Source organism: Chelmon rostratus, chromosome 5 (assembly GCF_017976325.1).
Source record: "Chelmon rostratus isolate fCheRos1 chromosome 5, fCheRos1.pri, whole genome shotgun sequence".
Lineage (NCBI taxonomy): Eukaryota > Metazoa > Chordata > Actinopteri > Chaetodontiformes > Chaetodontidae > Chelmon > Chelmon rostratus.
Window position 1 is genome coordinate 13941641 of NC_055662.1, and position 16236 is coordinate 13957876.

Consider the following 16236-nt stretch of genomic DNA (forward strand, 5'->3'; position numbering starts at 1 on the left):
TGAATTCTTCTATTAATTTGTATCTTCAAAGTAAGTAGTAACTAAAGTTATCATAATTAATAGTATAAATGTATTTTATAATAAATAGTAATGTTCGCCTCCAAAATAAAATGTAGTAGAAGTAGCAGAAAATGAAATACTGGATGGAGTAAAGAACAAGTACCTCGAAATTTCACTTAAGAAAAGTACTTCGGTACTTTCATGATTCCACCACTGGTTTTTACAGCATGTAAGATACTCTTGGGACTGCACACTCCGGGCGGTAGGTGGCAGTATGAGCTATCGACATGATTTAAACCGTCTCATATGCGGAAGTAAACAGAAAACTGGGAACGCACGTCCAGTTAGCTCGAGAAGTTTGATGAAGTCTCAGGAGGAAAAAGTGTCTCAGTTGTAACTGAACTATGGCTTCAGTCCAAAGTATGAGACAGTTTGTCTGTGACCGACTAACTGCGGCTGCTCAAGAAATATTGGGAGCCTTTGAAAAGAAAATTGAAGCTTACGAGTCAGAAATCGTTCGCCAGCGCAGAGTGTTGGACTCCGTTGTCACGACTGAGACGAAGTTACACGAAACAGGTTGGGAAAATCACCATGTCTTCTAAGACTAGACTAAGCAGGAGTTGTCGGTTAATCTTAGTGTACAAACAGTTGTCATAGCTTGCTAACTGTGTAGCACTTGGTCGTCACCTTTTTATAATGTCCCGACTCACCTGCGCACTGTTACTGGCTGGAGGGTGTCTGTAGATTGATACGCCGCCACACACGTGTAGTTGGTTGTAACCGATGGTTTACAGGTATTTCTTTTGTATGAGTCTATGCATTGTTTCTTCTTCTTCTTCTTCTTTTTTTTTTTTTTTTTAGGAAAATGCTCCATAGCATGCCTTTAAACAGTCGAGGGTGTCCGTCCATTGACGTTATATTTGTAGCTACGTGGAGCCTCACATCACTGACAGACCAATTTGGCAGGTGTTACGGATCATTTGGTTTTTAGAGAGTAATGTTTTAATGGATTATAAATGGATATAGCATGTCACTAACTAGCTAAGGGAGCTAGATTTGTCCAAATTGTTGGTACACTTTTGATATGCGTGAACAGTTCCTGCTGTTGCTGTCAGACAGCTTTTTGAAACGACTTTCTAGTAAGTAAAGTAGTTAAAATTAGCTCAACCTTAAACATCTACAGCAGTAAAATGCATCATTAATGGAGCAGTAATATTAATCCATTAACATAAGATCTAATAAAACACTGACATTGACACTGATCCTTTTACCGCGTAATTTTCACAGCAAAGGGGCAAAAGGGACGGTGTGAAAATAAATGTGGCTGCTTTAGAACATTCACCTCATGACAAGATAAACCAGATACCATTAAGTGGCAGTATATATTAGGGAGCACTCAATCAATCCTGCACAGTTATTCCAAGATCATCTGACCCAAATAACCGTGAGCAATGATGCGTCATAATTACAGATTTTGTCTCTGTGGTACAGTGTAATACACTCATAGATACAAGCGTTGGATATCTATATTAAGTATCTAGAAGCTAAAAAATGTAACTAAAAAACGAGCAGGTAAAAACACTTGTTATCAACATGTCTTGCATTCTCAGACCTTGGCATGGAAACTCTGTGTTTTCAATTTGCACTGTTCATGATAGATTTTCTTTATTACAACTGTTAAATATATGTGCATGATTTCTTCATTGTCCCATTCTTTTGTCCCTCCCTTTTAGAGCTCACACAGACATCTGTTGATGAGGATGACGAGGCTCTTCTGAACCAGCAGCAGCACTGTAACCAAGAGATGAACTCCAGTTTGGTCCCACCAGATCATTCACAGATTAAAGAGGAACATGAGGAAAGGTGTGTCAGTCAGGAACGACAGCAGCTTGCGCTGCAACCGGAGACTTCAACTTGTACGGAAAGTGTCCACAGTGGTCACTCTCAGGCTTTGGACCCTGACCAAATGATGGGTAAAGATCCTCAATCAAGCATCTCAAACAAAGATATATTATCTGGATCTGACAGGGAGAGTTCTGCAGTATTGGCAGCTGAGAGCCAAGATGACATAACTTGTACCCATAGAAGTGCAACACCAAGAGGACTTCCTGTGTCAACACCAAATAAGAAAAGCAATGGTGAGAATACATCAGCTAGTACAGAGAAGACGTTAGGTGATAAAACCAGCGATTGGAACTCAACATCAGGAACACATACTGAGCCAACAGCAAATAACAAATGTAACAGTAAGGCCACAACATCAACTAGTGGCACTGAGCTAACAGCAAATGAGAGACATTATGATGAGAACCCAACATCAGAAGTAAATAGTGAGTCAGTACCAAATAAGAAAGGTCAGGATAGGAACACAACATCAGCTACAAGTACTGAGCAAACGTCAAATAACAAATGTAATGATGAGAACACAGCATCAACCGATAGTCCAGAGCCAACACCAAATAAGAAATGTAACAATGAGAACACAACATCAAATGGAGATACTGTGCCAACAGCAAATAAGAAAAACAGTGATGGGAATAAAACATCACCAGGAAGTGCTGAGCTGACATCTTATGAGAAACACAACAGTGAGAACACAACATCAAGTAAAAGTACCGAACCAGCACTGAATAACAAATCGAACAATAAGACCACAACATCAAATGGAGGCAACAAACTACCAAATGAGAAATGTAATGATGAGAACCCAACACCAGAAGGGAATAGTGAGCCAACAATAAGTAAGAAAAGCCAACATAGGAGACCAACTTCTACTAGAAGTATCGAGCCAATACCAAAAAGGAATTGTGAAAATGAGAACATAAAATCTGCTAAAAGCAGTTTACCAACACCACCTAAGAAACCCAGTGATGGGAAAATAGCATCAGCCAGAAATACTGAGTCAACACAAAATAAGAAAGGTAATGATCTGAGCACTGCACCAACCAAAAGTAATGAGGTAGCACCAAATAAGAAACCCAACAATGGAAGGACAATGTCTACAAGAAGCAAGGAGTCAGTACCTCATAAGAGACGAAACAATAGGAGCCCAACATCAAATGGAAGCACTGACCTGAAACCAATTAAGAGACATAAGGATGAGAATAGATGTACAAAGCGAACACAAAGTGAGAATTGTGACAATGAGAGCACATCAAATGGAAGTACTAACCCACCACCAAATAGGACAGATGGGAACGCCTCAGGCAGTGGTATCCAGAATGAAGATAACCCTTACAAGTGTGACAGTTGCGGTAAAGTGATGACTAATTTGAAAAACTACAAATTTCATATGAAATCCCACACTGTTGAAAAGAATTTCAAATGTGACACTTGTGGGAAAATGTTCAGGGAGAGTTGGGATTTGAACAAACACATTGTAATTCACTCTATCACAAAGCCTTTCAAATGCAAGGTCTGCGGAAACGGATTCAACCGGCGTTTTAATCTCGACCTGCACGTTAGGGTTCACACCGGGGAAAAGCCGTTCAAGTGCGACACCTGTGATAAAAGCTTTAGCTCACGCGTGAACATGAAAAAGCACGCGAGAATTCACACAGGCGAGAAGCCTTACACCTGCAGCGACTGCGGGAAGGAGTTTGCAGATTCTTCGTCTTTCAAAAATCACTCGCGAGTGCATTCAGGAGAAAAGCCCTTCACGTGTTTATTTTGCAAGAAAAAATTTGCCACCAGGACGACTTTGAAAAGGCACTCCAGAACGCACACTGGTGAAAAGCCATATAAGTGCAACCTGTGTGACAAGTTGTTTGGTCATAGAACAGACCTGAAAGGACATGTGAGGACACACACTGGGGAGAAGCCTTACATATGCAGCACCTGTGGAGGTCAGTTCTCCAGCTGGTTAAAACTCAACAAACACAAGCATGTTCACAAAAGCGATGCACAAAACGGCTCTGCTTAAAAACAAGTCTGCATTTGACGCACAATACCTATGATAAGATGCATACAGTACAAAGATGTTTAATGTTCAAACTGATAAACTTTACTGTTGACAGTCTGTCATTTTTTTCTGTAAGTATTAACTCATCTCTGAATGTGATGGCTGCAGCACATTCCAGAGGAGGTTGGCTGGGACATGTTTGCTTCTGGGTTACATCATATTTTTGGTGCAATGTGTAAGATATGGCTGTAATTTTAGTTAAAACTGTTAAAGCAGTTCTGACAGTTTGTTAAAACTGTTTAAGTATTGTGTTGCAGAGACATCTACTGAAGCTAGCATGCTACGGCCCGTCCTGTCTCATAATACCACCTCAAGAGGTGATAGTCCAGTATAGCCCCCTGTAGTTTCAGCTGGGAGATGCAACACAGAGAAATTCTCAAAAAAGTCACACACTGTACACAGAAATCGTTGACATTATTGTATTTGGAAAACGAGGAGAAGAAACACTGCCTCTCTGTTGTATGAATGACTTAACTCCTTGGTAACTATGAATGTATTGTGAATGTTTTATTTCATCAGCACATTTTAGTCAGCTTTTTTCCTTAAACAGTGTGGTTGTAATGTTGATGCTTGCAATTTGCACTTTGGGCAGCTGATGCACAAACATGAATCACAAGTCACTTCTTGCAGGTATAATGTGCCTTCACTGAAGCGTGCAGCTCTCTACCCTCTTTCAGTTTGCTAAATTTCATCTTTGATGATAATCAATAAAAAAGTCTAAAATAAAATATTGCTTGTGAATGTTTTCATTTATTTTACTTGAAATATATCTTCTTTTCTAAGAGCTTCCTTGCGTCTTCAATTCCTAATCCCAGAGCAAGTTATACAGTGAAAACTGGTCAACCAAACATTTTCCAGGACCCATCGGATTGATGCGTATAGCAAACTGTAACTTGATGATGCACTGGGCACGCTAAAGCTACCTTTTCTGTTTCTGTGTAACCTTTACTTTTTTATTTCATCACAAGTGAAAGCACAAAGGAAATATAAATCTGGAATGAAAAATTAATTAACGAAAGGTCCTCTGTTGCGTGGAGCAGCTGGGTATACCAGAGCAGGAGTACAGCTGTGTGGTGAAGATGCCTCCAGGGAGTTTGCCCGCATCTGCTGTGACCTGTCCCAGATCGGTGACGCCGTCATGATCTCCTGCGCCAAGGACGGAGTCAAGTTCTCTGCCTCGGGAGAGCTGGGAAGAGGAAATGTCAAGCTCTCCCAGACCAGCAACGTGGACGAAGAGGACGAGGCAGTTACTATTGAGATGAATGAACCCGTCCAGCTGATCTTTGCCCTCAACAACTGTCGCCCCAAAAAAATGCCCAAAGAAAACTTGCAGTATCATCCACCATTTCTGACCCTTGCCCTATAATTTCCACACAGTCCCTTAAGGTTGGCGGAAGATGCGGTGCAGTTCTGATGGACTTCATCATTCCACTTCTGATTTGTTGAGCTGACTATGGACCACCGGTACTAATATACTGTCATAGTAGTTCAATACCAAGTTATATGTCATATATAGAGAATTATTTTAGAGAATATTCCTTAATAAAGCTACACAGTGCTTCACAGGGGGGCGAAAAACTTGGATAGATAGGTAGATAGATAAGACTTTATTGGGGGGGTGCAAACAGCAAATGGAGGTGCAAATAACAGCAATACCAACAAGAACAATAAATTATAACTGTGTAATGTAGCATGTCAAATGTTCAGCAATTTGAACTCAGTGATCCGTCTCTGCTTTTGAATCCTGAACAAACTCAGCAGAGGAAGATCCTCTTGACAAAATATTGAAGGGTTGGACAGTGACTCATGGTCCCACTCTGCCATCATGTGGCCCTTTATGTATTTGCACCATTGCATTGAATGTCCAGGCCGCTGTTGTCTGCTTCATGCTGCTGTCAGCTAACCCCCAGCGCAGTATTTCCATTGGTGTTTATTGTGAATTCATTTCTTTTAGGGACTGAACTTTTTTTGTTTCTGTGTTTTTCTTCAGCAAGTGTCAAACATCATCTGATGTATTTGTCCATGTTAAGAAATGACTCCTGCTGCTCATTTGTTTCATGTTGTTACAGAGAAACCTTCCAGCAGCATTGAACCAATTATAAAACCATTCTGCTCTGTCGTTGGCATTGATTCACTTGCACCATTGAAATATTACATTTTTATAGGTTAGATATGGATATTCTTTAGGCAATTTTTTTGTTTTTACTAACCTTCCAAATCCCTCCTCCCACTTGTAAAATCAGCTTTCTGATACAGTTTTGAATCTGTAACATAAACGTTCACTATTAAATAATTCATCTGAACCTTGTGAACCATGTTACCAGGATAACTGACACACTCTGCTCTTGAAATAACCCCCAGATGTTGTAGTTAAGTTCAGACTGACACAGGACAGGCAGCCATTAAGAAGATAAATTCTAATTTGTGTCCAGCTGTGGATTTGCACCCTCTCTGTTCACAGTTCCCTTGGTACGCACACTTGTATGCCTTATCTATCTCTTTATCTTTCCTCCTCATCTCTGTTACATATACACACACAATCAAAGGCTCCTTCTTTGCAAAATATTATTGTAGCGCAGAGGTTGCTGTCAGATACCAGAGGCACGCATGTATACAGTTGTAGTTTCATGTGGATACACTAAGTGATAAGAAGTAATAATAGATGGTTCAAATGGAAGAAAACTGCAGGATCTCTGTCTGTCAGACCACCTACCCACCTACTGTACATTTATCAGTGCGCTGGCTTATCACTGGGTCGTGATTCCAGAGCTGCAGTGGCTCCAGTCTCATTTTGGACCACTAGCATCTCACCGGTTCGTTCATAAATCATCTATATTGTGTTTGCACAGCCGTTTGCAACCCTCCACTCTGCAGACTTCTACCTCCGCCACTGTATACATTTCAGACGGACAAATATTTGTGATCATTCTGGATGACTTGTCTTACTTTGTAAAATTTTACCATGTGATTGATGGAGTAAGTGTGAGTATAGGGAGGCAACTAAAAAACAAACTAATGCACAGTACATTAAAATGTATTTTCCCTTGTAAACTCTTTCCACCCCTCTTTAAACTACTGACACATTGTATGAGATACCAGTGTTAAATCAATCACCACCAGGAGGCGCTACGGCTTCGTCCCCCAGTCTGTAAGACTTCTGGAAACACCACTCACACACAGGTAAAGGGCATCACCTTACTTAACACGGGTGTAAGTATGTAGCAAATACCTTATTTGATCTTTTTACTCTGTCTTATGCACTTTAATTAATTCTAATTCTGATTTATTACACTCCTGTCTTTAATCCACTCATACACTTTGTATGTATCATCATTTTCTGTGGCTGAAAATACTAATTAAGCTTTCTGATCATTTGTATTTTAATAAAAAAAAAACACGTTTATTTAAATGCTCAGGACATGATAAGCAGCTACCCAAGAGGCAGGACGCAGCATTCGAGCTCCAGTGCGTGCCACTCACGTGACGTGTTCACCTGTGCATGGCGGCCTGTTTGAGCTCCCAGCGCTCACAACACTCACACAAACTCTTACGCTAAAAGCAACTATCAGTGAGCAGCATGTCATTAGCGGGCTAAACTGTCAACAGTTTGAGGCTTTGTGGAGAAGTAGTGCGTTTGCACCAGCGTTTCTCACGCTGTTTGTTGGCTGTGCATCTTGTAGGCCGCACAGGTGAGCTGCGAGCCGAATATCCTCACCTGCAGCAGCGTCGAATCAACGCTCCCCCCCTTCCTGCTGAGATGCTGCTCCACTTCTTCAAGGTAAGGGTTTGCTTGTGTGTTCCCGTGCAGGTAGTGAGTCCATGTCCCGGCTCTGTCCAGCCATGTTTTTGTGGGCTTGACGTGACAGCCTTTGTAAACTACGAGGCCTCTGATGCTGTAGGCTGTTGAAGGTTTCTGCTTTTGTGCGGCCGCCTGTTTGCTGCATGTGCATTGGCTGTGTATTTATTTATGGCGACTGAATGTCTTGGGCTGAGTTTGTTCTTTTGGTTGCTGGTTGGCAACTGGATGATGCTTTCATGCTGTTGATTTACATAGTCGTGAATCCACAAGTCGGAGTATGCAGGACTGTAGAATAAACTGTCCAGAGAATAGATGGTGTTTGGTTTTGTGGAATGTTTCCTCCCAAGCTGACTTTTGGGGGCTTACCCACTGTCTTGCTGCAAACCTGGGTGTATATAGGCTTTTAGGCCTCTAATTTTGGTTTTTAACAAATACGATTTTTCTTGCACGCAATCCATTCACATAGTTATTTCCCTGTAATATTGGCTTCAAAGGAAATTAAACACAGCCTCTCTCACGCGCTGGATGGGTAGACACACTTCATATATTCAGCGCAGTCTTCTGCTTCACTCATCTACATGCACTGATGGTCTTCTACCACATGCCACAAACCTTTAAATGAGTGGACGCTGCTGTCTACATGCCATGTTTTCAGGTGAGTTTGAATGTGCACGTTGATCATTTTTCGCTGCTTGTATGTTTTTGGTCTGCTGCTGCACATGCACTTCAGATTTCTTCATGTTTCGCTTTGCTGCTGCTGCTCTGCTCATGTGCACGCTCTGATGTAACACTGCTGCAAACACCTGCTGCTACCGCGGCTGGGACAGCGTTGCATCAGCACACACCTGTAGCCTCTGTGTCTACGTTCCCTTTGGGAGAGGGGGGGGATTATTGGCTTTTATCTGCTGTGCTGAGCTGGGCGTCTGCTCATGGAGAGTGACAAGCTCCAAGCCTGCCTCTGCTTTTAAATTTTACCTCAGATGGCGCTTTTACAGAATGGCTTTTTACCCTTTCACACATTTTAATCTAGGTTCTGTACAAATGTTTTATTTCTATTGTGGTTTTACTTTACATATTTTTTTTACTATGTTGTACAATTGTTTCTGCTTTTATCTGATGCATCACATGTCCAGTCATTTTTGCATTGTAACTCTGCAAAGCACTTTGTGCCTCTTACTTGTAAAGTTCCCTATAAATAGATTATGAGAATGATATTTTGGGAAGATCTTCCAAACAAAGGCGTATCCACAATACACCAAGACATCAAGTTTCAAGCTGAAACAACAGCTGAGACTATGGTCATGGTTTTTCTGCAGGATAGAGCAAATCCTTCATTTTAGTCAGAACTCAGCGGCATATGCTGTAAGTTAGATATCTTTAAACAAATAAAAACTTTACCAAAATCCTCAGATGGGAGAAACAAATTGGGATCACTTAGCCAGGTGTGTGTGAATGTGATCATAAAGGGATCTGTGGATTCCTGGATTAGAGCTCAAATGCTCAGGAGTCATTACAGGTCAGAAAACCTGACTCCTTTGTCTCATTAACAACGTCAGCCTCTCCATCTTCTTTCTCATTAAGCTCGGCAAGCTGGAGCGGCCTGTCACTGCCCATATTGTCTGGCAGACAGTTTGTTTTTCAGCGAATCATTTTTTTCTGGTTCACACTGTGGAAATTGGATTGGACAGCGGTCAGGACTGTAAGCAGAGGTGTTGTTTCAAACTGGCACCAGCAGAGCCCCTTATACCAAACACCGCAGTGCTAAACTCAGACACTGTCGGGCTTCACCTTTACCTTCTGTCCACTCTGTCAGTCAGCATCACCCTCATCCTTTCTCTTATTCACACACACAGCAAATTTTAGATTTCATAAAATGTCAATTTCAGTGGGAAATTCTCCGTCTATATCATACTTTCCAACAAGGCTAGTGGGCCTGAAATGGACACATAAAAAGATAAAAAGGATTCTGTATATTTAACCAAATTACATAAAAGCTTAAATGGATTTGTGATGAAACCCTGAGCTCAAAAACCCTGTCTGCGAAATCCATCATGGTTTTCACAAGCTTTCCCTGGTGATTAGCATTGGCTGGAGCGTTGGCGTGCACTGCAAATCAAAACCATATTCGCTCTGGCCCGACACGCTTGTGTGCTCGCAGAAAGTGTCTCACTTACTAACCCCATGATTTATAAACGTTTATCTCACCGCAGCGGCCAAATCAAAGGCACGGGAAAAGGGAGCAAATTAACAGAAAGGTATTTAGCTTTTCTAAGAGACCTAATTTGGAAAACCGCAGTATTCATAAAGCCACAGTGCATAATTATGTTTTTATAGCTGTATAAACTATAATGTTACCTTGTAATTTCATGGTTACAAACGTAGCAATTTTGAGACCCCAGTTTTGCTTTGGCTTTGTTTGTTTGTGTTTTTGTGTAAGAAGTTATGCATGTTTTTAAAAACTGAGCTCTAATTTTCACAGGACGTGGGATTTCTTTTTGTACATGTTACGTTTGTGTCCAAAGAGCACATGAATGTGGAGAGACAAGTGTGCAGTCAGTGTTTGCTGGAGGTGTGATGATTCGTATACACTGTTTGCTGTAGCGTATTCTGAACTAGCGCTTGTCTAGTCCCTCTCTAAAACGCACCATAAATTCACATCCTCTTGTTTGGGGAGGAAATCTACTTACATTAAATGGCTCCACATGCTCTGACTCGGGTTGCAGAGGGTTCATAGATTTCTGGGAAATTTGAAGAACCAGAAAATCTGCAAACAGGGATTAAGCTTGATAATTTTGTACATTTTGCACAATTCCAACATAAAAACCGTGCCATTTAATAGTGAACCTATGTTGGGGAAAATACACACACACACACACACACACACACACACAAACAGTACTAGGTCTTAAGGCATGTTTTGGTTAAAGTATGCCCATTGATCTGAAATGTAGCCATGCACTGCATTCAGGGGTGCATCCTTCCATCGCATGTACAGATAATTTGTCAGCAACCCATTAAATAGGAATTCAATAAAATGACAAGCCTCTGCATGCACAGTGCATTCTCCCACCACGTGCAGCCCACAGTACTGCCAACACTACTGCACCGTCTGAGCCACAGGACTACAGGCTTTCAGTCAAAACTTCATTATATTACTGGAGTGAATATATTTTAGTTTATATTTAAGTTTATAACGTGTTAACATCCTCTGCTAGTTTTTGCCAACAAGCTCTTATCATGTACGATGTAGCTGAATATAGGATGCTAACTGAGGCATTGCAATCATTCTGTTTCCATTCATTCCTGTTAAATGAATCATCTCAGTTCATTAAAGTTCAGCTCAACTGAATCATTGATTTTCTTTTCATTTATATGAGAAAGGTTTTTGATTATGTCTGCTTAAAATGTGGTAAAAAGGTTTGTTTATATCTGCATATGACATGGATAACACAGCCTGAGCAAATAACAACAATATTTCTATTTTTATTCCTGTTATTTCCTCTTATATCTAATAAATTCCTGTTCATTCCCATGGAAAGTTTCCACCTTGAATATTCTCAGGATTTTCCAGCCTGAGCTCAGACTGAGGCCTTTTGTGTGGAGCAATTTGACCATATGGAACAATCTAACAATTTAACACAACTGCCCTTCCTTCTGTGTGTACGAAGCACACAAAGTTCAGTTTTTGGTGACATTGTTGGAAATGTGTAAATAAATCAAATATAATATATAAATATTGAGAGATGTCTCAGATGTTTTGTCCCTCCCATTTGCATACATGAGTTGAGCAGAATATCAGAAACACCTCTGAATGTAATGCAGTCCAATGCAACACCACCACTAACTTTAACCTCAATGCTGAAACATAGAATTTAATTTATACCTCTACAGCGTAAACAAAAAAAAAGGATGTAAAAATGAGAAACAATATTGCTAATCAACAATAATTGTCATTTAATTAATTGCCTAATCATTTCAGCACTAGTTAAGTGTCTCCCTGTAGTGACTGGGTGTGTGTATAATTTAAAACTGCAGCAATCAGTCTGTTCAACAGAAAATCATCCAGGAGTTTATTATGATGATCAACTAATCATTTTAGTCACTTTTTAAGAGGAAATATTTTGTCGGTGAGCTTCTGTAACACAATTAAGACACTAGAACAAACACTTAGAGCTAGAGGATGACTCATGCAGTTGTTTTCCACAGGTGCAGGTACATTTTGTCAAAACGTAGCAGTATTTTCTGAAAGAGTGAAGGACAAAGTGGACTCCCACAGTCTCAGCCTGAATTTGTTCTCTTTTTCCTTGTGTTTTTTTTTTTTTTTTTTGCCTTACACTCGTTCACATCTGTGTGCCTTTCCGAACAGTCTACTTTTTACACCTCAAAGGCTTTCTCCACCTATGCAATCCTGCCTTTATTTAGTGGGATTATGTATGGATGTAATTTTCTCCAAACTGCTCCCAGGAGTTTGAATTCTGTCTGTTTCTCGGTCTGCATCAGAGATTTCCAGTGCGTTTACGCTTCAGGCTTTAAACTGATGCTTTTATCCAGAACACCTCATAATCAGCAGAACAACAGGACAGACTTTTGTTCCTGCTTTGCCAAAGTACAGCCAAAGGATTAAAAGTAGTACAGTTTCAAAGGCAATTTTTCTCCTCCAGGATTCCCATGACCTCAGCATAATATTTTAAGAACTGTGAGAAGGGAGTTTTATGGAAACTTTTGACATGAGGTGACATGAGGTAATCATTGAAAGGATGAGTTTTTAGGAAGGAAGCAGCTGCTGTTCTGATCACATTAAGATGAGATAAGATTGAATTGTTACATACAGCAAATAAAAGAGACACAGGTGAAAAAGACAATAAAAAAGGGATGCAGAATAAAAAATAAAAATCAACTACATATGTGCATTATATACAAGAGTATAAGAATACTGTTGCCTTCAGATAGTTGGTTAATAAGTATAGTGTTATTACTATTGCACAATTGAAAACAATATGTAATATTGCACAAAATGTAATGGATGTGAGTGTAAGTTAGCATAAATAACATTAGAAGAAACAGTAAGTTTGTGATGTTGTAATGGGAAACAACATCAACACAGTTCTATGTTAATGTAAAGTAATGCTGGAGTTAAATAGTCTGAGAGGTGCTGGAATGAAGGAGCTGCGGTAGGACAGCAGTAGTAGCACAGTTATTCCACCATCAGGGAGTGGAGAAGGAGTGCAAACGTCAGAGCTGTGTGATAGTGACATTACTTCTTCGGTATAAGACTCCACCAGTTACCTCTTAGCGATAAGAGACTGATGTTCTAGTTTCAACCTGGCGTCCTGAGCTCTAACTTAAATAATGGCCTTTAAGTACAGCTCTGTGCTTGTAGATATTTGAATGTATGTGTGGGTGTGTGATGCAGCAACAGACATCAATCAACAGATAATTAGCCTTTAATGATTTTGATTGATCAATTGTTTCAAGGCGTTTTTTTAAAGGTGCGGTATGTAAGAGACTAAGATGAGCTTAATTGCTTTGGAAGTTCATTGTAGAACGGACTTCATTCAAACTTGACAGGAACGACGATGGTACCCAGGTCTTGGGGAACTGTGGTGGCCATTTTTCATTTTTGTTTTTACATTTTATAGCTCAAACAATTGAGAAAATAATCAGCAGATTAATTGACAATGAAAATAATTGTTAATTGCAGCTTTTTAACATTTCTAGGGCTGCAACTAATAGTGTTTATCAATCTACAGATTCTCTTCTGAATTGCTCGTTTACTTTATAATATGTCAGATAGTTGTGAAAAATGTTTATCACAATCTCCCAGAGCCCACGGTAACTTCTTAAAATGTCTTTCCTGAGCAGCTGCCCAATATCCAAAGACATTACAGTTACTGTTCATTGTACTTCTCAGTTGTAACACAGTTGTAGCTGCCAATAACAAGTACCTGCTCAAATCCAGCAGGGGGCAGCAGTTCACTGGCTGACTGGGCCATGGCTGCCTCACCCTGAATCTAAAGCTCAAGTTTCCCTTCACCACTTGATGAGAGGTGGTCATAGTTTGTCACCAGGATCTGGATTTAAACTCAGAACAAATTAAGTTCAGGTTTTATACTCAAACCACACCTGCATGAGAAAAAAAACAGTGAAAGACAGATGGTTATTGTAGATTTACACGTACACACATGGACAAACATACTTACCCAACAAAGCTTGAATCAGTGCTTGTGTGCATTATTTTTAATGACTGTGTAATGCTTCACACGTAATACATTACAGAGTGGTATTCTTTGTTTGAGCTGGTCTGACTGAGCTGTCACCAGTAGATAGTGTTGAGGCAGCTGTGGGCAAGCAGAGGTGAGCTGGAGAGGTCGTAAATCTTCCTCAGCTCACAATAGTGTTGGCTCACTGACCGAGTGACACGACTTCATAGAGAGCCGCTGTCTTCAAATGAACTTGTTGCCTTCACTGATACAGGTTTAGCTTGGCCAGCTGTTTCAACTGTGCGTGTGTGTGTGTGTGCGTGTGTGTGTGTGTCTTGAGATTGACATCAGTGGGCCACCAACCAGGAGCAATGACCAACACCTTTTTAGATGAAGTTTCAGGGTGTGTGTGTGTGTGTGTCTGTGTGTGTGTGGCATTAGTGCTAAGCATTATTGGACTCATTACTCAGTACTTTTCATATTTGACCTTACTTATATTGTACATATAACCAACTGCATATATTCTGTCAATACTGTATATACAACCCTCTAATAAACACCCCCAACCCACCTCTGCCCACTTCTCCTCTGTGTATATTGTATTTGACATGTTGTATTATACATACACATACTGTACAAATAGATATAAAATATAGATATAATAATCTGTATACATACTGTTCTCCACTGTCAATAACAGTGTTTATACTGTAAGATGTAGCATCACTTATGCTTTAGTAGTAATTTACACCTCCACCTATCTGTAAATGATATTAATCTTATCTAATCCACACACACGTGCACACACACACACAATCTACATGTACACATTACTCCTTATTCGATTTGTCGATCAACAGAAAATTAATTGATGAACTGTTTTAGTCATTTTTCAAGCAAAACATGTCTCGAATTTGTGGATTCCAGCTTCTCAAAAATGGGAAATTCCTGCTTTCTTTTAAAGGAAACGGAAATTTAGAGGGAATTCTTACTAGTTTGTTTACTAGATTCAACAAACAGTGAATCGATTGTTAGCTGCAGCCGTACTAGAGCTAATTATCACTGTTAGCATCTTTTGTGCATTTATTGTTGTTTTGAAAGAAAAGACACCTAAATAATTACAGCACACAAGGTCACCAGCAATGCAAAGTATATGTGCTTCGCAGTGAATGAATAAACCAAGCAAAACACTGCTTGACTCAAACAGTTCGCAGACAGAAACTAAGTTTGGAGTCTCGTTAGAGAGCAGAACAATAAAATATATAAAATTATGTAATAAAATGTGGCGATGGAGCACATTTTTTGTACCATTTTGTTTCCAAGTGAGTTACACCCGTTGGAAAAACACAAAATAATATCTAAAAAAGGGCTGCAGCATGAGCTCTGACGTGCCATGAAAGACTGCGATTGGCCGCTGAAAAGAAGAGCTTTAGCAGTAAAACATGGAGGAGTTTGGACCGAATCATCCGGAGAATACATTTTTGAAGGAAGTGTGCAGGGAAAAAGACACTTCTGAAGAAAATGGATCGCTTTTGTTTTAAATACAGACGCGAGAATTTGTGAAACAGTTTTTCCTTTTCAATGCAAATGAATGGTTTTGTTGGTTTTGGAACAAGGCTGAGTTCTGCATTCTCTTAAGAAACAAATGACCCTGTTTGCAATTACAAGAAAGAAGCCCAAACACTCTTGTGGTCCACAGATGAGAATGAATAAAGCAGCTGATGTTTGTGTTTGTTCATGTTCCTCTGAAGGGACGTATCACATTGACAGTGTCTGACTTCCACTTGTTGTGAAAGCAGTCCAGGCTGATCATGTGTTCGGGGGCCTGCAGGGTGTTCGAGTATTCCAGTAACAGCAGCGTCCTTCCAATATCTTCCTGGTATTAGTGTTTCTTTCTGGGATCTGTCTTTGTGCTTACTTTGATCTCTCTACTTTACCATCAGTCTTTCTCCCACCCACTCTCATCTCACCCCTCGCCTCTCTTTTCCTCCTCTCTCTCTCTCTTCCCATCTCTCGTGTTGGTTTGCTTTCCGTGTCAGAGACTAAGCAAACAGAGTCGTGTGTGAGCGGCCTCATAACTCCGCGTTCCTGAGAGACTGGGAGCTCTCAGACGAGCGCAGCTGTGTCTTCATTTGTCGGCCATGTTCGGCATTCTCCAGATATCTGCAGGAGGCTCCTGGGCTTTTTCTGTGTTCTGGTTTGACCTTGTGCCCCTGTGGGAGACCGTGTGGAAGGGAGAGCGAAGCTGGACACATTTGTGACGAGGTAGAAAGACA

The 16236-nt window shown here is 40.3% G+C and overlaps 1 protein-coding gene and 1 pseudogene across 2 annotated transcripts; both read left to right on the forward strand.

Annotated features, from left to right (window-relative positions):
- Nucleotides 1-327: 327 nt before the first annotated feature.
- LOC121606081 (zinc finger protein 2-like) lies at nt 328-4671 on the forward strand. 2 transcript variants are annotated; one of them, XM_041936218.1, is made up of 3 exons: nt 328-576; nt 1734-2826; nt 2920-4671. In XM_041936218.1, the coding sequence occupies exons 1-3, from the start codon at nt 405-407 to the stop codon at nt 3920-3922; spliced, it is 2268 nt and encodes a 755-aa protein (XP_041792152.1). In that variant the 5' UTR covers nt 328-404; the 3' UTR covers nt 3923-4671. The 2 variants fall into 2 exon arrangements, with proteins under 2 accessions (XP_041792152.1, XP_041792151.1); XM_041936217.1 differs by having other exon boundaries at nt 1734-4671.
- Nucleotides 4144-5327, forward strand: LOC121606212 (annotated as a pseudogene).
- The last annotated feature ends 10909 nt before the right edge of the window (nt 5328-16236 follow it).